The sequence below is a fragment of the Aphis gossypii genome, unplaced genomic scaffold (assembly GCF_020184175.1).
Source record: "Aphis gossypii isolate Hap1 unplaced genomic scaffold, ASM2018417v2 Contig00298, whole genome shotgun sequence".
NCBI lineage: Eukaryota > Metazoa > Arthropoda > Insecta > Hemiptera > Aphididae > Aphis > Aphis gossypii.
In genome coordinates, this window is record NW_026083057.1 from 51685 (window position 1) to 77073 (window position 25389).

Consider the following 25389-nt stretch of genomic DNA (forward strand, 5'->3'; position numbering starts at 1 on the left):
ATCCTGTTCATTTTAAGTCGTGTTTCATATCAGTCGATTATTTAATAACTAGATGCTCGGTATTTGAAGATGCACAATCAGTAGAGGGAGGGTATTTTTCCGATGTTGTTGAGTTAGGAAATGCTCGATGTTGGGAAATTCATCAAAAACGATCCTATACTTTTCCTCTAGGGGGTATAGTAACGGATTTGCAAATGAATGAAACAACATTAGTTTCGCACACTGTAGCAGGATCACTGGACAGATTTGGAAATTGTAAAGGGACGAATTTTAAATCTAATAAAGGAGAATGGGAGAACGCCATAGTACAGGCTAAATATAAAATAAATTTATCAGAAGGTACAGCAATAGCCAATAGTAAAGATAACACCCTTATTCTTCCGTCGGGTACAAAAATGAAACTATCTGATAATTATGGTGTTGATACGTTTAAAGGCGAAACCGTATGGAGCAATAATCATTATAATTGCGAAGAACAAGATTTCGTTGTTTTATTTGATGGTCCAGCATCATTAGTTACCTCGATCACTAACGACAACTCGAGTATATATACATATATTGTAGAGACAGACAAAATAGTGTTTGCTCTCAAACAAATTAAAAAAACATTCGCTTGTGAAATCCCGGTAATTCAAACCGAACACATGCAATTACTTATTCTTACAGATGCCATGTTTTTAAATAATTTTCAAACAAAATCCATTTCTCCGCAAAACACTGATTTAATTGCTTATGTAAATACAAAATTTGTATACATTGAAAATTTTTTTAAATCAACAATAACCACATTATATAATGACTTATTACAAAAGCAATGTACACTTGAACGACAATTATTACAGCAAAGGCTTACATTAGCCTCAAACAATCTTCCGGAGTTCGCGTATATTATGGGCGGAGGGCCTGGATTCACGGCCATCAAGCACGCTGAAATAATTTATTTAATCAAATGCAAAAAAGTTAAAGTCGAGGTAACTAAAACAGACTCATGTTATAATGAATTACCAGTCTTGTATAACAACCATACATTCTATATGGCTCCAAAAACACATACCTTGCAAAAATATGGAACACAAATTAATTGTAATTCAATGTATCCACCTGCGTTCAATTTAGATGGTAATTGGTATGGATTTTTCCCTAATGTCCAGGAAATAAAAACGCCACCAAAATTGAAACCAAATACAGCATGGACATGGGCATACAAAAATTTAGACTTTTTAATGAATTCCGGCTTGTATACAAAAGATACAATGAAAGCTTTCCAACAACATATAATATACTCCCAAGAAGTGGACGCAGTCAAAAATAATTTAGTTAGACAGACCATGGGTTATGATACAGTAAACCAAGGAATACAATTTAAATATTTGATAGATGAACACACACTTGGAAAAATGGTGGAAGATAAGCTATTCAAATTATGGGGCTGGTTTACGACAGTTGGAACTTTTGTGTCGGGGCTAATGGGGATATTCTTTGTTGCAAAATTAATAGTTACAACCATCGATGCAGGTATTAATATTCATTTTTTGTATAAAACTTTTGGATGGAGTACAAAGCTTTTAGGGGGTTTTTTTTCTAGTATTACTCATAAATTAATATCTCAGTCTAATAAAAACATGTACATTAAAAATAAAGAGTTTGATGAAGACTCGTTAGAAATAAAAAACGTTCAACGTTATAAGAATAAAACCCATAATATTTATCCAAATTTACAGCATGAAATGGTTTGAAACCATCAAAATTAAATATAAAAATATTTTATTTAAAATTTAAGTAATAAAAATATGTATTAATATCAAATGAAATTATTTTTTTAAATTTGTATAATATACATGAATTATATTTGTAACTAGGTATAAATTATATTGGTTATAATATTGTAATTATATTTTATTAATTGTACTGTTATATTAGTTGACGGCAATAAACTATATTATGTTACTTACCTATTTATTATTATTAAATCGTTACAAATGGTTTTTTATTATGGCATTAAAATAAATACGTACAATAGTACGTACTTATAGTGTTATACTTTTTATGTTATTACTTATTATATTATAATAATAATAGGTATACGTAATTGTAACCTTTTTACATACCTAGATAATTTGTACATAATATCACATTTCATTAAAAAGAAATATATATTCTTGTATTTTAGGTATTTCATGTTATTAATCTATTATCTATGAATACTAATACTTATTTAATGATATATAAATTGTTAAAAAAATGTCTAATGATATAATAGTTAATTTGTATTAAGTTGTATTTCAATCAATTATATATTATTACAAAATAATTAATATGTACATTGTTATCGCTTATTGGAATGTAACATATTTTACTATCATTTAAAATAATTAGTAAGTATCTAATAATGTATTAAACATAAATCGCATGGGTACTAGGTAGCCGCGGTTATTACAGCTGCATTTACCATTTACGTGTATATTTACGCGCGATCCGTCATAGGCAAAGGTTCAGATAATAATAAACGTGGCTCCCGAACAAACAAAATCATCGGCCGGCCGCCGGGCGCCGACTACTAGTAATGGGCGTGGTTAAAACGTCGCGTGCTTGCGGATCCCGAAAACACCTAACAGCGCGTTCTCTCGGCCGTTGTATACGTTTCAGTTTTACCAGAACGGCCTCTTAAGAGACTATCAATATAACATGTACATGCATATTATGTGAGCAGTGATAAATTTACTGCCCCCTTTTCAGAAATATAGGTGTAGGTTAAAATTGTTTAAAATATGAACAATGATTCTCTGTTAGTTTGCTTTTTTACTTTTCAAATTTTTCTAACATTGAATTAATTTTTGGTAAAAATAACCATGATGAGTAGGTATAAACTTATTTAATTCCAATACTTATGCTGAAAAAGTACAACATACTTTATTATATTTATTGAACATAATATATTTTTACAATACTATTGACTTTTTATTGTTTGCTCTTCAATGTTTTTTCTGTAGCCAACTGCATGCTCCTTTTGCATCTCTATTGATGCGCTTCTTCTAAGTATAGAACTTAAGATTAATTTAAATTTGAAATCAGTGATGAATTGTTTCAATTGTTCAGAATGTAAAATCTCTAGGTAGCACTATCATTTTTGGAGTTGCAACTAAATAATGAATAAGTAATTACTAAAATCAATTCCATACAGATTTAACATATTTACTGAGTTTTTACAATTTATTCCAAAATTAAAAAAAAAAAAAACTATCAAGAATTTCAGAAAATTACTTCTAGATAACCTACTTCACCTCAAATAAGTTCAAATTTTTCAACCAAGAATGCAGTATTCATAAATAAACCGCCTTGAAATACAAATATATAATTATTTATTGTATTTATTAATTCCCACCTTTTTAGCATTCTATTGCTGTGTTTACTGTTTTGTAACGGTTTTTACGAGACGTTTTTCCCAGTTTCCCACCCCACCCAGACGACTCTTACCATTACGATTCACAAAGTACGAGAAACGACTAACTCGCTTAACAGCTCTCGAACACGACGGACGACTGTTCTTGTGTCTTGTATGCTTTTGAGCTTTTGAGATATTTCAACATTATTCGTTGACTTAACTGTACTTAACTGTACGTCATTTTTTAAACGTGCTATCACACGTTGTTCTTTAAAACTTTGACCATAGGTAATACTGCCGATTTTATTCGTGCTGTCGCACGTTGTTCTTTAAAACTTTGACCATAGGTCATACTTTCACATTTTATTTGTGCTGTCTGTAAGTGCTTATAGAGTAGGTGTACTTCAATAGTATATAAAATCTACAGAATACACAAATGATAACCAATAGCCAATAACTATGAACGACTTACAAAAACCACATCTAAGGAGAACTGTTTAGATTTGAAATTTGTATACTGTACACTGTAGTGAAATTATTATTCAATTAAACAAAAAAAAAATGTAAAATACTTTAAATACTTAAAAATTAAATCAAAAATATCAAAATTGATAATAATCATTTTTTCTTTATCATGAAATTAAAAAAATAAAAAATAAATTAATACCTCAAATATTGGTTAAGATTTGAAATGGTAACCTTCTAAAACTATATACAACCATGGTCATACTAATCTATAATCTATAATAATTGATAAAGCAAATTTTGTATTGTTTTTTGGTTTTTTTATGCTTTTTGAAAGCTATATATTTAACTACTGGAAGATTTGTTACACTGACCACTTAAATGGAATCCTCATAATTTCTCTACCGATAAAGTTTTGGGTTCACAATTTCTCGTTCTCTTATGTGTGATTAATATCGTCCGCAAATGGACGACCACAATAATTCTGAATAGAAAACATAATATTTACCCTTGTTATTTTGTAATTACTATACCTATTGTTCAGCGTTAAAGGTTTTGAGACTTGTCATAAATTAAGTTATTATGTATGCATAAAAAAATAAACATATAACTGCATAAAACTATAAAATAGTCAAGTACAGAGGTTCAAATTTTAGTCACAATACCATTTGCAGCTTGCTTCTGTTAAAATACTAAGTCCTTCATCCACAGCGAACATTCTTATTTACTTATCGTTTGAAAGTTTAAAAGTAAATCTAAGCTGTCGGATAACAAAAATCGTTTTCCTTCATTCAAAACCAATCACCTTAATTACAAATAATGCATTTTAATATAATATAAATACACAAATAGGTAGGTAATCTAGACAATCTAGTATTTTTCGGACAGGTTTCAACTTAGGGGGACCATTGCTTCACCAAACGTTTTGGTTTAGGCTCTTCTAAGACGCATTCCCGAAGTCGAGGGTCTTTGAACACGCCCCCTAGGTGTATTTTTGAAAATGTTTAATTTTTGTACAATGTTTCTGAAACTCGGGAACTGGGTAGTTTGAAGGTCGGTGATCAAATTTGGCGTCTTGTGTCGAGACCGTAGAAGCCGTTTTTCCCTGTAATTTGGGGCTTCAAAAGTTCAAAATTTACATTTTTTTCGGTTTTTTTGGAATGGGCACTAAGATTACCGTTTTTGTAATTGAATATTATAGAGGACTTTGCGCCGAATCGATGGGTTCCGAGATCGACGTTATGCAACTTGTGGTTCGGGAGTTATGATTTTTCGTATGTTTTTTGTACTTAGAAAATTACGTAGTAACGTGTTTTTTGGATTTTAAATTTTCGATCGATCACTTTGAAACTCGAGATTCTGGTATTTTAGCGTACGAAAATTTAAAAAGGGTCTATGGTCGAAGTACCTAAGCAAAAAGTTGAATAACACATAAAGTTATTTTTCGTATAACCATACGTTTCCTTATGGTATACGTCTGTTTAATGTTTTAAGTTATAATTTTTTTGAACTATTTGTTTATATGCCACTTAAACAACACGTTTTCGTAAAATCTAAATTTAAAACTTACAAAGTACCCTACGGGGATCAATTTTACCTCTAATGATTTTTGTCCTATCTATGACGGTTTTCCCGGAAACAGCTGGTACCTAAACGTGATTTCCCAAATTGCGAAAATGTCAGTTTTCACGGTAAACCGTTTTTGCATATAATTTTGCATAGAGGTCGGTTTGTACACAAGTCTTAAAACTCATTTTATGGTAAATAGATGATAAAGATAATGTTATTTTATATAATGTATAATAATATATTATAATATATAATTAATTGATAAAGATACAAAATTCCATTCTGATACCTTTTTTTTGGGAGGCCTACATAATTACGCTACTGCTAATATTAATGTTCTGATGGATACAACTAAAAAAATTATTATGTAAATTATTTTGTAATTTTTTTAAAGTTAGAATTGATAACCTGTAGTTATAATTGATAAGCGGTAGTTAGGTTTTAAGCTTTTTTAAATAGGGATTTTCGTAATTTTTTGTTGGCAATACCGGTTATTCGAAAAAACTTTTTTTTATTACGGGAAATTTATTTTTCTAAGGTTGGTACTCCGATCTCCCGAAATTTGATTTTGGTGATATCTCGCTGTTATCAAAATCGGGAAATCTGTACCAGCCCCGAATACATGTACAATAATATGGTGTCGGTCGCGTATATGGTGTATGTACAATAATATGGTGCATGTACGGTAATATGGTACGTGTACAATAATATGATAAGCGTAATTGATAATTTGATAACCACGGCGGTGGTGTAAAAATACGTCACACACGTAGTGGCTAGGTCTGCGGCAAGAGGCGAGGGTACATGATGGTCAGGGAGCAGCGGTGTAAAAATACGTCATACACGTAGTGGATCGGGTGGTATGGGTCATGCGGAACAGGGCGGTATGGGTCATGCGGAACATACGTCACACACGTAGTGGGCGGAGGGGTCTACGGGGTTAGTAAGGCTCAGCGGGTCAGCAATGGTCATGGGATCATGGGGATATGTTTCAGAACTGTCTATTATATACTACTCACGATCCACCCGCCCACCCACTAATTTATCTATGACATTTGTCATAGACAAAACCAACTTTCGGCGCCCCTGACCACCCCTGGTTTTTGAATACCCCTATTCAACCTGTGCGTCGCGGCTCTCAGAGGCGTCGCCTGTTATTATCAAGGGAGTCGCGTTCGCAATAGAAACTAAAAATAAAATTTCCGCGCACCAATACATATTACATGTTGCATGTGTGAGACAGATCGGCCGTCGATAACCGTGTTTGCGATATCGAGTAATAGCATATTTCGATTATTATTTATAATTAGGTAGGTACTAAATGATTTTCCTGTAATCTAATCTATCAGTTGTAAAACACACACTGCTGTATGTTTTGTATTCAGTGTGTTATATGCGCTACGGCCTACGTACATCGACCGATATTTATTACGATCATTTTTTGTTCTGTGTAATTTGTTGTGTATTTTTTCTGTAATAATAGTAGTTACAACTATGGATAAGTTTTTGAATTCTAGTAGAAAACGTGATTGTCCAGAAGTGATTTCAAATATTGAAAAGAAACAAAAAATTAGAAAGTATGATGATAGTTATTTGAATTTCGGATTTACTAGCTCTGTTGTTGCAAACGTAGAACATCCCCAGTGTGTTGTTTGCTTGAAAGTAATGGCTGTAGAAAGTATGCTTCCAAATAAAATTAAATTCCATTTCAAGACAGTTCATGGAAATTTGGTGAACAAACCACGTGATTATTTCGTATCAAAATTAAAAGCTATGGCTCAACAAAAACATATTTTTTCAAAACAAGCTACAATTCCTTCTAAAGCACTACTTTCTACCTATAAAGTAGCTTGGCGAATAGCAAAGAGTAAAAAATCTCATACTATCGCAGAAAATCTAATTTTACCAGCTGCTATGGATATGGTGTCCATTATGACAAAATGTTTCCTATTATTAATACCTAATTACATGTTTATCATTAAATAAAGTTAGATTAAAATTATTATAAATAATATAAATTTGTTTATTTTAAATGTTCGTATGGGAGCCGTATATTTTATTTTAAAATCAAAAGGAGCTTTGGACCCAAAAAGGTTGACAACTACTGGTTTAGACTATTCACATTTCACATTCATACTTAGTGAACAGCGTTTCTGTAATGTATGTGATATGTATCTACACCTATTGTACATTTCTAGTTAGGTTAATACAATTGAAAAAATTGATTTAAAATGATAAAATTGCAAACGGTTTTTATTTAATAAACGTGATTTATGAATATTGATTAAGAACATTAAATTTTTATAATAATGCAATAAAATATACATCATATTATGTACGTGCATTAACTTCACGTTAAGTTATCCGTATTGAATATTTTTTGAGAATTAGTGAGAAACTTAGAACACTTTTAGAATTTTCAAGTTATGAGAAAAATAAGCTAAAGTAAAAAATTACAGATGAAATACGGATGGATGGACAAATTTTATGTAAACCAAACCTTACCACCCAAGTTTAAAATATAAATTGTGTGCGCCTTTAATCTATACGAGAAAAACAAGTATTATTTTAAAATTAATATCTATATTTTATTGTTCTGCTCAGAATCTAACACTTAATTTTGAAAGATTTAATAGTTAAATTTCAAAATTACGGAAAAGTTATTTTTGAATAAACTTTATGTCGAATTCAAATATGCTTTTAGAAGACCTACTATCCGATTACTAGTGTTGTACGTTAAGATTGGTAAATAAGGTAGGAAAATTAGGTATAATAAAAAAATAGTCGGGACGCATATCACCTCAGTACGCAAACAGATCTTATATTGTGTGATTCAGTTAACTAAAATTTCATACAGTGTAAATTTTTGATACACTAGAATACTAGATACCTATATAGTAGATATTACAATAGTGCAAAAATACAAAAAAAATTTTTGATTTTAAAGGTCAACACTTAACAGTTTCAGACACAATTATTTTTAAAATAAATAAAATTCCATAATATATAAAATTTACTTAGCTGTATAAAAATATTGTTATTTAAAATAGGAGACTATTTTTATTTTACGTAAAAATGTATTTATAATTATATTATGGCTTAAATATACTATATTTAAGTCACGGTGAGTACATTGTGTATTACAAATCTCCACAATTTATATTATCGCCATCTTTCTGAACATGTTTATTGTTTATTCTCTATCGGATACGGAATAAAACTTAATACCTAATAGATAATTTAAAATGTGTCTTGTCACTATAGTATTATTTATTGATATAACAAAACAATCAACAGATAACATGATGACAAATGTGGGCGAAGATGTGGTAACTTACACTCGATTGACAACATAAAAAAAAATTAGAAATATACAGCTCCCGTTTTATGATTGCACACTTCACAGCCGTCGAAAATCCGTTACTTTTTCAAATAGTCTACTAATAGCTGTATACAACTATAGGTATATATAAGTATATAGTCAGTGGCGTAGCCAGGAATTTTCTTCGGGGGAGGCTATAAATTTTTTCACAGCGGTGTTTTACCTAGATCCTTCATACATAAATACATGCAGATACCGAAGTATTATTAATATATAAAAAAAAAAAAAAAAAAGCTATGATAATTTAAAATCAGTAAAATACAATTTAAGACTTTTGTAGCGTTTTTCATATAGACCTTTAAAATAATTTTTCAATTTTCTTAAAATTTCAGCCTCCTCAGCCCCTCCCCTAAGGTCCGCTAGGGGTCGTCATCGCTTACAAGTATAAATACGTATATATTATACTTATATCATTACGCCACTGATATAAGTATAATATATACGTATTTATACTTGTAAGCGATGACGGGGGGCTATAATAGTGCGGAAAATAATTCAACGGAACGTAACTTTGCGGAAATTAAATTTGCGGAGCGTAATATTTTGGAATGTTTAATCACGGAATGTAAAACCTCGTATCATAATATCTTGGACTGTATTGTCGCGGAACGTAAGATTCCGGACCGTAATACCATGGACCGTAAAGTGACTGAACATACAATTTCGGACTGCAATATCTCGGACCGTAAAACCACTGACTGTAATCAGCGGCGTCATTGGGGGGGGGGTCTTCAGCGGCCTACTAACGGGTCGGTCGACTCGGCCGGCCCGGGCCGGGTATATGGTGCTAGTTTTGGGCCGCAAGCCCGCAAACATGATTCATGACATTCATGTCATTGCTAAATAAAATATAACCATGATTCGTGGTTCGTACTAATTAGGTAAATAATTATAAGGTATCTGACATCTGTATTCTTTATGTGCAGTTATGGACTGGACAAGCGGGATACCGGGTTTCCCTCCTTCCCTGTGGGCCGCTGCTCGTATAAAATGTATATTTATTAATATTATTGTGAAATTATTAATTAAAATGTTATCGAATAACTAATGAGTAATAAGTATATAATATTATTCAACATAAAAACCCAGATTTCTGATTAATTTAAAATGCGTGACCGGCTTGTGTTCGTCCGGTCCGGGCTTGTTGACAACTCATTGTTATAAGTTTAAAAATAGGATTGAAAATAATTATTTTATGTTATCAAAGTGGGTATTTATTAGAGTAATAAGAACCTTCCTTGTTTATTGTTTATTGGTTCACTGTTCGACTAGCCATTCACGCTTGACGTTCCTTTCAAGTTTCAATTTTATAATTTATATATTTCCGCATTACTTTTTACAACCTAATAAGATTTTGACTGAAAATGAAGAAATCTCTTGGTAGTACAGTCAAGGCTAGGAAGAGGAAGAAAATAAAACTGGAACAAGTTGCTCATAATTGTTCTCAAAACATTTCTAACATGTTTAATGCTATAACAAAAAAATCTTCAAAACTTGAACCAATTGAACCTCAGGTAATATTAATAAATTATAATAGGACAATTGGACATATTGTCCAATCTTATTGATATTATTATAACTTATAGAGAATAATTAATTTATAATGTAAACAATACATAACAAAATCTGGAATGTTTTTTATAGGGTAGTAAGTTTACACAACCTAATAGCCAAGTGCAGCCAGATGAAGATCATCAAGAATATTTAGTTGATGATCCTAACCCTGTATGTAAATGTTAAAAAAATAATTTGTTTATTATGTTATATTTAATAAGACAAATCACTGATCATAAAGTATACTTAAGGATGAGGCTGAAGAGGAGTTAATATCAGCTCAGGTTGAACTGCATTCAAATGTTTCAAATAGTATTCATATTCATATACTTCATGAAAAGGAAAAACAAGAAAATGTCGTTGATAATATTGTGAATAAATCTTAAACATGCACAAAAAATATTTTATGTAATCATTAGATGTGATATAATTTTTTTATTATTCTTATTATAAATCATGTTTTATTTTACAATATAATTTTTGGTTATAACCATTATAGGTATATTATAGTATATACTTATTTATTAAATTAGGGTTCAGATGTTTATGCATTAAAAATGTAAGAATATGTATAGAGACAAATCTAATCAGGGCCGGCATTATGGGGGGGGGGGCAAAATGGGGCATTTGTCCAGGGCCTCACACTTAAAATGTACATTGAAAAATATTTTGTATGGAAATCTTGTAATAAAACAAAACAACAATATAATATTATATTATATTAGTATACACCAACGTCGATCGGTATGGAAGACCTAGATTCTTAGAAAGATTATCGCATTTCTTAAATGTAATTAGTCATTACCTGCTATCGCGAGTAACTGTCATATCGTGAGTCGTAACTGTGTCTGCAGATTACATAATGTGCCGTCTATACAAAGATTATGACAATAACGTCAATAACTGCTTTATATAAACCATTAAATATATCTATTATGAGGACTTTTATGTTAACGAATAGCGACAAGCCGAACATTTTCAATTGTTTTTTGTCTGTCGCCCAAGCTGTTTGAAGAGTTTGAAAATTACAATTTATTTCTACAGGTAATAATTGTTTTAATATTGAAATATTGATAATTGAATATCATTTATAGACTATAGTCAAATACTCAGTTTAATGATTTCAAATAGGTACTTTCTGAGTGTGTACCAGTACCTACTACCTACACACAAAATATCTTGATCTGTGCATTGTGTAAAAATATCGTAATTTGTCAATATATATTATATAATTTTTATTTTTTAATTCATTATTATAAAACGGAAAAAACTAATAAAATAACATGAATAGTCGGCAGCGAGATAAGTATCGTAAATTTGATTCAGGCCACCAAAAACGAATAAAAAAACTAAAGCTTGAGAAAAATCTAGAAAAGCAACATGGAGCGTTAAACAAATTTGTTTTTTCTTTAAATATTCCGGAGAGAGTAGTTGAAGTCCAAAATGAAACTGAAAAATATGAAGATGAGTTAATGTTGGGCAGTGATATAGAATAACCTTGTTGTTCCAAAGAATTTGTTACACAAAATAGTATTGAGGTAGTTGAAAAATATAGTGATTTAACAATTAATAATAAAATAGTGAATGAAACCAAAAAAGCTAGAATTGAATTTAGAGATCCAGCACAGTGGCCAGAGTTATTAACCCATGATATGCGAGTTGAAATTGTTCTTAGTAAATCTGAAAAAATCGAATTTTACGGAAATTATCCAAAAAATGAACAAAATAGGAAATTTAGTAATAAGTTGTTTTATAGAATAATGAAAAATGGTGAAAAAATAGCAAGATATTGGCTGCTGTACTCAAAATCACTTGATCGAGTTTATTGTTATTGTTGCAAACTTTTTAGTTAACAATTAAAAATTCCAAATCCTGGTAGTTTAGCTAACAATGGCATTTCAGATTGGAAACATATAGCATTAAAATTGGAACAACACGAAAATTCTTCTTCTCATAAACAAACAATTCTATCTTGAAACGAGTTACAGACACGAATTATTACAATCGAAACTATTGATGATTTACATTTAAAGGAAATAGATAAAGAAAAGCAATATCGGAAAGATGTACTTAAACGAATTTCATCAGCATTTTTTTTATTTGGCAAAACATGGTGATGCATTTCGGGGATCCTCTGATGAATTTACACAGAACATAATGGTAAATTTTTAGGCCTCATAGAGATGATGGCGAAATTTGATCCAGTTATTCAAAAACATGTTCGTCGGATAAAAAATAGTGAAACTCATGATCATTATATAAGTCACCAAATACAAGATGAACTCATTGAACTCATAACGCAACAAATTCGTCAACAGATTGTAGAAAATATCAAAGAAGCCAAATACTTTTCTATAATAATGGACTGTACACCAGATGTTAGTATATAAGAGCAACTTTCTATAATTATTCGTATTTTAGATATGGGAAACAAAAGTATGTCTATAATACATTGCATCAAAAAATATTTTATTGAATTTATTAATGTTCATTCCACAACTGGATATAATTTGACAAATATTTTATTAAACAAATTAAATAGTATTGGTATCGATCTAAAAGATTGTCGGGGACAAGCGTACGATAATGGTGCCAATATGATAGGACAGTACAAAGGGGTTCAATCAAGAATTATAGCAAAAAATCCTAGAGCATTTTTTTCACCATGTGCGTGCCATAATTTAAATTTGTTGTTGGGTGATATAGCAAAGAGTTCCACCGTAGAAGTTGGTTTTTTTGGCACTATACAAAAAATATATTGTTTATTTGCATCTTCTACAAAACGCTGGAATATTTTTAAAAAACATTGTACATTTTTAACTCTAAAACCCCTTTCAGAAACTAGATGGGAATGTAAAGTCAACAGTATCAAAGCTATACGTTACCAAGTACCTGAACTTATTACCGCATTAGGAGAAGTGGCTGATAATACTTCAGATCCAAAAACGAAAAGCGAAGCTCAGTCTTTAGTTACAAATGAACTAGAATGTTATGAATTTATTCTTAGTTTGATAATTTGGTATGAAATATTAGTCGAAGTAAATACTGTCAGCAAAACTTTACAGAATATTAATATTCATTTGGACAAATGTAGTAACCTTTTGAATGGTCTTCTAGAATTTTTAAAATCATTTCGAGAGAATGGTTTTGAATCTTCAAAAATTAAAGCTAATGAAATAGCAGATATCTTGAATATTGACAAAACATTTAAAAAGAAGAGTCTTAGAAAGACAAAAAAACAATTTGACTATGGAGGTTCTGATGATATAAATGATGACCCAGAAAACAATTTTCGAACATTTTATTTTAATGTAATTGCCGATGGAGCTATATCTTCATTTAGTGAACGATTTAATCAATTTCAAATTTATAACAACAATTTCAGTTTTTATACAATATTGGTGAACTTTCAAAAATAACTAATGACGACCTAATGAAGAATTGTTTAGATTTACAAAATTATTTAAGTGATGGAAATTTATATGATATAGTTGCTTCTGAATTGTATGAAAAATTACTAATTTTTCGTCATACAATGAAAGAAGATTCTGCACCTATAGGAGCACTCAGATTTTTAAAAACAACGCCTGGTGCTATTAGTGCTTTTCCTAACATAGTAATTTCACTCCGAATTTTGTTAACCATACCAATAACTTCAGCATCGGCAGAAAGGAGTTTCTCAAAGCTCAAAATAATCAAAAATTACCTCAGAAACACCATATCTCAAAAACTATTGACTGAATTGGCTACGATTGCAATAGAACACCAAACAGCAGATACATTAGATTTTAAAAAAGTAATAGAATTGTTTGCGTCCAAAAATTCAAGGAAAAAATTTTAAATATTCAATATTAATTTCATTTTTTTTGTTTAAATTTATTATTATTATATTAATATATGTAATAGATAATATCTAACGAATAATTTCTACATTTTTAAATTTATAGTAATATAATAACTTTTGATAAAATTACAGAACCTTTGTATACCTCAATAAATATTTTTTAAGTTGTTTGTATATAATATGTAAGTTGACAAATGTAATACGTTTAAAAGTAATCATTAAACAGTTGAAAATTGATATTCGCTACATACTTCGCTAATGTATTATTAAATCCAATGAATATCATAGGTGTAACTATGGTCAACATTTTGGAAGAGCTTAAATAAATTAAATTTACTTAGAAAAATTGTTTTATTTGGGACATTATTTTTGATAATAGATAATAGATTTTGACTATAGATTACTATAGTTATTACCTTATTGGTTAAATAAATTAAATACGTTTTGCACAGGCCTCGCAAAAGATAGCGCCGGGCCGAATCTAATTATCAATAGAATATAAACAAATTGGGTCGGTACTATTTATATGTGCTTGTTATATTAACTATTGTCTATTACATTTTTTAATTTTCTTATTTACTATATAAAATTAAATTTAAAAAAGAGTTTCATTGAATAATTATTAATTATCTGTTTTAAATGTTCTGTTATAAATCTTCGTATATTTGGTACTAATAAATTTTTATTTAAGGATTGTACCTTTACTCTGTAAAACCATATTGAATTCTTAACAATAAATAAGTGATAATTTTAAAAATACAGATAATCAAACTTATTTCAGATTTGATTAATAAAATATATAATTACGGTGTTTTTGCATCAAAAACTGTTAAATGTGTGCTTTAAAACAGAAAATACACAAATTGTGCACTTATCAATAAAAAATGGTAAAATATGAAATTATATTATAAATGCAAAATATAATTTTGATATTTTAAATATAGAATATAGATATCATGAAACACATTTCTATTTAAAAATGGAAGCTATTGAACAACCTAAAAAATTTTGCAAAATCATAAACATCCTAACCCCTTAATTGTAATGTATATAGTATTTATTAATTAAGTTTTAACCCTTTAATTATAATGTATATAGTATTTATAAATTAAAATGTATAGTTTACTTCAATTCATTGTTAAGGCTAAATACTATTCTTACAATGAATCATAATTTATGGTTTTATTTTTATTTTTGTATACAAAGGTTCAATTACCTTCAAGTATTCTATTGTAAGCGTCACGAAAACGTGCGGATGACCGCAGCGCGCCATTTGTCGATTTTTCTAAAAACCAGTGGGCCTCAATATTTGATCTCTACTACAAGTGCGTGCCACTGGTTTGACAGGTACTATACATTTTGGAACAGTTTGGATATCACTAACGAGAAATGGCCACTGGGCGCGGGGCGGTCTTCCGCACGTTTTCGTCACGCGTACTATACAAGGACCTGAAAATCCCAAAGACATATCATTGACTAAAAGTGATAAACTAGTACAGCCTGAAATGATATTTCCTGCCATCAATGATCGAAGGTTTTCTTGTAAATTCTATGAAAAGTACAATTGGATAGAGTATTCAGTATCAAATGATGCGTTGTTATGTGCTATGAGATATCAATAAGATATCTACGAGATTACAAGGCTAAGTTAGTATGACCATGCCTCTTGTCAAGGGTAATGCGGATGCTACTATGACCATGACACGTGTCGGAATAGTAAGCGCACACCAACCCGGAATTACTCGCCGTAGTGATGCGCTTCCTGCCTGCAGCCTCAAGAAAGGCCGGTGGTATTCCCGCCAAAACCAGAGCTACCATGTCCGAGACCGTGCGATAGCACCTGGCTACCCTCAGGGCAGCACACCTCTGAGCCTGCAGTAGCTTGTGCTTGTACCTCTGTACTTGCTGAACCTCATCAGCCCCTTCCCTGCGCCCCATACAGAAGGCGGCTGCTTACCACGCTCATAAGTAGCCTCCGCTTGCACTGCCTAGGCCCGCCCACGTTTGGCATCAGCCTACCCAGTGCCGCGGCAGCCTTCTTCGCTCCGTCGATAATCGTCGTAATGTGCTGACCAAAGGATAGCCGCGTGTCCAGGTGGACGCCTAGCTATCTGATAGCACGCATAACCGGAATCTGGCATCCCTGCACGAACAGCTCGGGGGCGCGGAAAGAGTTCTTGTTCGTTAGTACGACACATTCAGATTTCTCAGGCGCGAGGCAGAGCCCGTTGGTAGTCATCCATTTGGCAATATCTGCCAAGGTGGGGTTTACCAATTGCTCAACAAGTTCGGCATTGTGCGCGACCGCCATAACAGCCACATCGTCCGCGAATGCTATCAGCCGTACGCTCTTGCGCACAGGAAGGCTCAAGATCCCATCATAAAACAGATTCCATAACGTGGGCCCCAGGACAGATCCTTGCGGGACGCCACATGTCACGGGAATGCTCGTATCCTCGTTGAGAATGAGGTTTCTATCTTCCATGTATGACCTCTTGACTTTCGCCAGATAGTGTGGGACGGCAGACCTCTGTAACGCCTCGTCAATGAGTTTCCAGGGGGCTGAGTTAAATGCATTCCGGACGTCGAGGGAGATCAACACGCACAGATCCCTTTTCTGGACTGGACCCCGTTTGGCCGCTTGCGCTATACTGAGTACATCTTCAATGGCACCCATGGTTGATCTCAACCGTCTAAACCCGTACTGAGCGTCGCTCAACACACCAACCTTACTAATGTGAGCTTCCAGCCTATTAAGCAGCACCCTCTCGAATAATTTGCCAGCTCCGTTCAGTAAGCTGAGCGGTCTGTAGCTTGAAGGAAGGTCGCGTGCTTTCCCCTGCCCCTTGTAAAGTAGCACCAATTTTGCACGCTTCCACCTTGCCGGGAAAACTCCGTTAGAGAGGCACGCGTTGTAGCATTTAATGAAATGGTCCGGAGATTTACCGAAGGCCAGTCTAATGATTTCATTAGGCACAAGGTCCGGACCCGGTGCCTTCCCCAACGGCAGTCTGGCGACAGCACTGTCTACCTCCTGCGCAGTTATAGGCGGCACCAGAGGGGCAACGTCGAGCGACATCACGACGGTCGGCTGTTGAGGGACATATGGGATGCGAGCCCAGTCCGTGTGTGGTGGTGCGGGAAACAGTCCACGGGCCAAACCGACGACTGAGTCGCTATCCAAATCCGGAGCGCGCCGTCCTAGTCTTTTCGATACCAGTTTGTAAGGGATGCCCCATGAATCCTTATCCACGGAGGTGCACAATTCTTGCCAGCTTTTTACCTGCGACCTCCGAATCGCGTGTTTGAGGTCCCGTTTCGCTCTATTATACGATTCACGCTCCAGCTCGCAAGGAGACGCAGGCGAACTGCGACCGGCCCGCTGATAGGTCCTGCAGGCAACAATGGCGGTCTTGCGGTGTTCCGCGATCTCATTGTTCCACCAGTAGACCGTACGTTTGCCCGGCAGTATGGCTCTGGGTGGCATCGCTGCATCGCACGTCTTAGTGAGAAAATCGTTGAGACAATCGGCGTGGTGGTCTGCTGGAGCACTTGCTGGAAGTATAAAATTAACGCCTACCAGGTCCCAATGAAGGTTCACCACCGCCGGGTTTAGCTTCTTGGTCGACCAACCCGGAGCCAGAACCCTTGATGTACCGTACACAGAGGATTTAGGTTTAGGGACCCCCACGGCATACGAAATATAGTTATGGTCACTGCCCGAGTACACGTGATCTAACACCGCCCAATTCGTAACCAGAGGATGCTTGCTAGGTAAGGGCCTCACTAAAGTTATGTCGATGATCGACGCTGCGTTTGCTCGCACATACGTCGGTGAAGAGCCTCTGTTGCACACTGCCAAGTTCAAGGGGGAAGCCAAGTCAGAGAGCAACGAGCCCCTTGCATCATCTGTGGCCGACCCCCAGTTGGCTGAGTGAGCGTTGAAGTCACCAGCCACGATGAGGATCGCCTGATGGTTAGTTTGTAGGCGAATTGACGTCTCGAGACCATCCAGAAAGGAGTCAAATTCCGCGAGGGTACAGTTTGGGCTGCAGTAGCAACTGTAGTATATGGCGTTATCAACCTTCGCCCAGACAAAACCAAGACCAGCACCATGATCAGTTATGAGCGGGCGCGGGTTGCCCGTGACATATATCGCAACCTTGCCGTCGACACTGTTAATCCAGCGCTCACCGTCTCCCATTGGCTTGAGGTAGTCGCTAATTACTGCAATGGTGGAGTTATGTTCTGCCATTGTTTGTAGCAGCAGCTGTTGTGCGGCCCAACAGTGGTTGAGGTTTATCTGTATGACACAAGTCTCGCCTGAGAGAACTGCGCACGAAGGGTTTCTGGGATTCGTACCCATCATGATGACATAGTATTAGCCGCATCTAGGACCTTGGCAAAGGCACTCGCAGCCAAAGCAGGGGCACCGCAACTGGCCGAATTGTGACCAGCCTCGCCGCAACGTCTGCAGCACTTGGTCCTATCTGAGCAGTCGCACGACTTTGACGTGTGTCCAAAAGCGATTCAGCGGAAGCATCTGACCTTGGTATCAGCCAGCCGCACCATACAGCTCACCATGCCGACCCTCAGACGGCCCGTGCTTAACAGTCCACGGGATGCCACAAGGGGTAGGGATACCAGGGCCATTTGTGATCCACCGTACCTACTTCTAAGGCTAATCACCAATGATCTCTTTGTTCACACCACCGCGAATCTTTTTTGCAAGCTCGGGAAAATCCTCGGCTTTTACGTTTACTAGGATTGCCGACGGGCGAGACCTGACCCTTGGTTGCTGCTTGGTATGCTCCTTGGCCACTTGACCAGTCTTAGTGGCTTCTAAGAGCGCGCTTGCAGTCTGATTTCTTGTCTTCCTTGTCTTAACGACCTTCCTCCATGATTGGCCTGGAACGGGAGCCACCGCCTCCTCAACGACGACCGGAGGATGTGGCACATCCCACCAGCACGGTGATTGAGTCTCCACATCCTTCCTGGCGATTGCAGGTGGCTCAGCAGCCTGCCTAACCGACTTAGCCGCCTCTTCCTCCTTTACAATATCAACCACCACATTATATGACCTAGTAACCTGATCACGTCTATCCCTGAGTGTCTGTAATACCGACAGCAGGTCATGGACTGCACTTTTAATCTGTTCTGACCTTGTTTTTTCGATGACACATTCAAGCAACCCTACTTTGTTGATCAGAGTTTTGAAAGCCGCATCTTGCGCTAGAAGCTGATTCCCCAGCGCCTTCACCGGCAGGTATATGGAGCCTTGCTCGCCCATACTCGAAGATTGGTTACCATCCGATCCTGACTCAGACGTACCAGCGGAGGTGGCGACGCGTCCACCCTCGGACGTAGAGTCCATGGCAAGGGGGAGGTCCGACGACCCTTGCCCCCTTTGTTGCTACCACGCGCTCTGGCTTGACGAATCAGAAGGTATCAGTTCCGCTTACCCTCTGCTAGTGGACCGTGTCGACAGGACACCAAACGACTCAGAGACACCTGGGTAAGGCTAATAAGTCGGTAGACACCAGTACTTCAATCCTAGGGTCCAAAAACTCGCGCAGCCCCAAAGGGGGGAAAATCCCTTTTCCCAAGTCCCTCCGAATTGGACGAAACTCGGTGGGGGCAGTCCTGAGGGGCCCCAGAGGACGTCCACCAATTTTCGTCAAAATCCCTTCACAGGGAGCTGAGATCCCTTGGAAGGGATTTTAGACCCACCGACTATGGAGGGACTTTCTAGAGGGATCCAAGGCAAAATGGTTGCCGTTGGAACGGGCTCTGTAAGTCGAATCCCCAGGGAGTTATGCTTAACTCAAAATTCGCCAAAAATGGGTGGGGGGGAGGTCGCTTTTAGTATGATGTTCCGCTAGGACCCACGATCCGTTTGGGACTTGCGCGGACGCTGTACTAAAGTTATTGAATGCGCTACGGCGGATCAAAAATTCCACCCCCTTGAAACACTCTGTACACGTAGTGTATTTGGCACACTACGTATTGCCGTCTTCACAAGTCTTCAGAGTAACCACAGTTATCTCAGATAACCAACTTGTATGTATATAAATATAACTATGTAAGAAGGCTGTTTGTATTAAGATAAAAATGTAATTGTTAGCTAGCGGTTTTTTTTTAATCATGGGCCGGTCAAAACTTTTGCCCCCCCCCCCCCTTTCAAAACCTGAAATGACGCCACTGACTGTAATATGTCGGAATGTTATAGTGCGGAACGTAAAATACCGGAACGTAAAAATACGGAAAATAATAATTGGTTCCTAAAATATTAAATGCTAATTGCCTTTAAGGTCCGCTAGGGGTTGCTTCTAAGTTGGTGGCCGAGGCGGGCTATTTGAATAAGTAACCGATTTTCGACGACTGTGCAGGCATATATTTTTAATTTATTCGTATGCTGTCAGTCGAGTGTACGTTACCTCAGCGCCATCACCTTTTGTTATCAAATTATCTTTTGGTTGTTATACTAATTAATATCACCTACTTTATAAACTCTTTTTTTTTTACCAAATGTTTAAATGTTTCTTACGAAAATCGTTTGAAGGACTTGTCCAAAAAAAAATAAAAAAAGGTGGATCTACATTCTACAATGACAAAACACATTTTAAATTGTCCATTATTAAATTTCATTTATATCCAAAGATGGGAATTAACTAATTAGTTAATTTTCTAATCAACTTATGAATTTAACTAGTTAAATTTACAGCTTAAATAACTTAGCTTTCCTCAGTTTATTTAAAAACAATCAGCATCAAATAAAACATTTTTGAAATTTTTCGTTTTTATGGTTTTATACGTAAATATTAATACTAAAATAAAAATAATCGTATACTATAATAGTACAATCATGTGCCTCGCTCTGCTGTGAAATTCGGTCTAAGTGAAATTCGGTCTAAGTGATATTCGGTCTAAGTGGGTATCCTAGATCGAAGACGGGACTGTAAAGAAAATATTGTAAAAAGTCTAGTAGTCACTATTTTAGTTAACCTAACCTCCGGTGGTTTGGAAGGAGCCGAGGGAGTCCTAACCTAACCTTAGATGGGTTCGAGTGAAAATCGTTTTACGGGGAATTCAGTCGGAAATGGTAATCAGGTGTTAAAAAGTACTTAAGTCGATCGTTGTGTTTATAAGTTATTACCTATAGTTAATATACCTAACTGATAGTATTATCATTGTTATCGCTCTCGGTGTAAAAGTTTATCTCGACATAATAGCCCGGCTGTTTTTGAAATGTGTAATTATATAATAATATATAATATATTACATATACATAATATAAAAATACAAAAAATGGTAATTGTGATTGTCTATTTCTCCTCAACCAGTGTAATACGGTGTTCGGTTGCTTGCCCGGTTCTTTTGTGTTTGTAAAACAAAAAACAAATGAATACGAAAAATTGCAATTGAGTGTCTAGCTATCCGTCCTCAACCAGTGTAAATCTATACTATTACTCCTCAACCAGTGTAATACGGTGTTCGGTTGCTTGCCCGGTTCTTTTGTGTTTGTAAAACAAAAAACAAATGAATTCGAAAATTGCAATTGAGTGTCTAGCTATCCGTCCTCAACCAGTGTAAATCTATACCTGTGAAAGTGTGATGTTAGTTCTTAAACACATATATATTATATTAAAAATTAATCGACCACATCATATATTGTACATGTATTTGAAAATCAAATTAATTAAAGGAATATAAAGTATTTTAAAGGACACTATAGTAAAGTATAATATTAACAAACAATAAATATATATTATTGTATATAAATAAAACTTTGCAATAATACGTTTAAGTATTGGAGTTTATTCTTTTTAATTGTTTGTAATGGTAAATAATTAAGAATATTGTATATTTTTATGATATATTTGATATATATTTTGAACATGAGACATAAAAAAAAAACATACAGTACAATGTGTATTATAATTATTATTACAATGTAAGTAATCAATGAAAATATTACATACATAAAACGCTGTACATGGTGTGTGTTATACAATTGTTATGGTCAACAGTGTCTGATTTGGTTACAAATCAGTAACTACAATGCTTATGTTGTATTATAACAATTAAAATGTTTGTTCAATTAAACAATATCAATCATTACTTAATTATGTTTGTTAAGGACATTGACAAACAATATAAATACAAATTAAATGTGTAAATTTAAATGCATGCCCAACATAAGTAGATTATTGATGAAATAAAAAAAATTAATGGAATACACAAATAAAATGCTATACATGCCGTGTAGCAAATTGTTATGGTTAACAGTTTTTACTTTAGTTGCAAATTAGTAGAATGATAGTTTTATTATTATTGATTATGTTCACATTTGCATTGATATAAGAGTTTCCAACACGAATCATTACTCCTTATGTTTCTGAAACAATATAAATACAAACAATAACATACATTTGGTATGATATAATATTCTAAATATTTTACCAACTCATGTGTTTGAAGCAAGTTTAAGTACATGTTTGACATTAGTTACGAATTCACTACAAAGCGAATTCGCATCCAGAGAGAACCACGTGGAGGTTGTCAAACTTTCTCTCCGCGAGTCACACTCATGACTGCCCATAAACTGTTGGGTCACACAGACCACTTGGATCACACAGATCCCTTTGATCACACAGACCACTTGGATCACATAGATCCCTTTGATAACACAGGTCAGATGTTAACGATTAAGTTCTTGTAGGCTTCATTATGCAGTTGTTTGCAGGACCTCTCTGTATACAATGTTCTTAGTGACGAATCTACCATGACCATCACCACACATACCAACTCTTATGGATTGTGAGTTCCTCACTCGTGAAAAGGCTACGTACAGTTGTCCGTGCGTGAATACCGGTGAAGGCAGAAGCAATCCAACTCTATCAAACGTTTGTCCCTGGACTTGTTAATGGTCATCGCAAACGACAAACGTACGGGGAACTGTACTCTTCGCATTATGATGGGCAGGTCATCTTCGCCACACGACGTGAGTGGTATCGCAGGTATGATTATTTCGTCCTGTGCACCACCAGACAACATCTTCGCCTTGAAGTTGTATCGTCGTAATTCAGTGACAACCAATCTCGTACCGTTGCAAAGGCGTCTCTTAGAATCTAGGTTCCTAAGCAACATGACAATCGAACCCACCTTTAGCGTTAAGTTGTACGGCGGCAGTCCGTCCGGTTCCAGAGTGTTGAGGAACTCTGTCGGATAATTGGCCACTTCGTCAGGGTCATCGACCACAACAGTGTCTATGGCCGTGTAGCTCCGTTGAGCTCCATCGATGCGTTGTAACACCGTGCGATTGACCTTTCTACAATCGTCGTTCCTGGGACATAAAATTATTTTCCGAGCAAACTCGTCGATGTTTGCCAACGACATTTGCTGCGGGAAAACAAAATCAATCAAATTAGCGATGTCACATACCATTTCTTGGGGGATTTCGACGCTGTCCCGAACACCGTCGACCGCTGGCAACTGGCCGCTCCCGAGCTGTAGCAACCAAGTAGCAAAGTCCACATCGTTGTCGGCACGCATGTTTCGCGTCAGACTGAACTGTTCCATGTCGCGCCACAGAGAGTTATATTTAATCGACGACCTTACAATGTCACTCCTTGTCCCTCTGCGCACGACAGGCAGTATCTGTCTGAAGTCGCCGGCGAACAGGACCGGTTTCCCACCAAACGGTAATTCCGATCCCATGATGTCCTTGAGCAATCTATTGACCACCTTGAGTTGTAGTCCCGGTGACATTGGCGCTTCATCCCAGACGATGAGTGCCGCGTCACGTATCCTCTGAGCACGCAACGACTGCATGGTGATGGTCGACGTTGAATCGTCAGTCAGTGTACCGAACGGCAACCCGAACGTAGAGTGCACCGTCATGCCGCCGTCCATCAGCGATGCTGCAATTCCTGTAAATGCCACGGACAACACGGATCGCCCTTGGTTGCGAAGAGACCATATGAGGCATCCGTATAACGTCGTTTTACCTGATCCTCCGGGTCCGTCGACGTAGAACATTTTTGAGCAGTTTCTGTTGTCGTTTGTGGCCGCCATCACACGATCGAACACTGTCCGTTGTTCGTCGTTCAAGCCGTCCAATTGTACAGTCCAGCGTACCGCCGCGTCTATTGCACACAGAATGTCATCGTTAGGGTCTTCTTCTAGCAATGCGACGTCCAATAGAGGTAAACTGTAGTCCGAGAGCGATTTCCCGTGAACCCGAAGTAACTGCGCGATGGCGTTGAGACACGCCGCTCTAGCGCGCTCAGCGTCTAGCAATCGCTGATTAAAGTCCTCCATCATGTGAGCTTCGCTGACTTGGTACAACGCCAGCGGGTTTGCGGTCTCGCAAAACAACAGTATCGTCACAAATAGGTAACGAAGCTGAACTGGAGTGTCCAATGTTGCCGATTCTGCCATGCAAACCCGCAAAGCTCGGTCGTCTTCCAAAAGTCCCATTGCGACGGCTGCAGCCGCATAGGTTGGATGCACCACCCCGTCTACTGTCCTCATATCGCGGAAAGACTGTGAACCTCTCTTGTGCAGAAGTAGCAATCTCAAATGAAAACGATCTCGATCAAGTGGGTTGACGACGTACATTCGAGCCAACGTCTCGTACGTCATCTGTCTTTGCCGTCGCGCCCATGATCTGCGTGTCACGTTCCAAGTGTAGTGTACCGGTATCTCGTGGTACAGGTATTGTCTAGCCTCGACATCGATGGCGTTGAGCGCAAAGAAAGCCGTGAGTTTAGTTCGAGCCAGGGCGGCGTTTTGTACTCGCTCTAATACCTGTCCGGGTTCAAAGTACACGTTGTGATAGTTTTCCAGGTGGACGGGAAGTCTAACGATGGTATGACTTTTGTTATGCATTTCATACGAAAACAACCTCCAAACAGCTTCTGGCGGACTGACGTACCGCGAGTTTATGTAACTGAAATCAATAATATATATTATATCAAAAAATAAATATATTATATTAAAAAAAAAAAGTGTTAGGCAACAACAACATATATCATTATACAATTTATATTATATGAAATCTTATACATATAATAATAAGTTTAAAGTGTAGTAGTAGTTAAGTAATATGTGATACTGGTATGCCATATGCAATGTTATTGTAGTTGACAATTGTTTTTCTTGGTTTATTTAATTATATTAATATCTAAT

At 35.8% G+C, this 25389-nt stretch overlaps 1 protein-coding gene across 1 annotated transcript; it reads right to left on the reverse strand.

Annotated features, from left to right (window-relative positions):
- Positions 1–23040: 23040 nt before the first annotated feature.
- Positions 23041–25151, reverse strand: LOC114123126 (ATP-dependent DNA helicase pif1-like). The gene has a single exon (XM_050208808.1). It carries the CDS (start codon positions 25087–25089, stop codon positions 23041–23043), a length of 2049 nt encoding a protein of 682 aa, XP_050064765.1. The 5' UTR covers positions 25090–25151.
- Between the last annotated feature and the right edge of the window lie 238 nt (positions 25152–25389).

Bases quoted from the DNA above. Each gene is read 5' to 3' on its own strand.
- LOC114123126 (XM_050208808.1), bottom strand. From the start codon at position 25,089: ATGCATAACAAAAGTCATACCATCGTTAGACTTCCCGTCCACCTGGAA.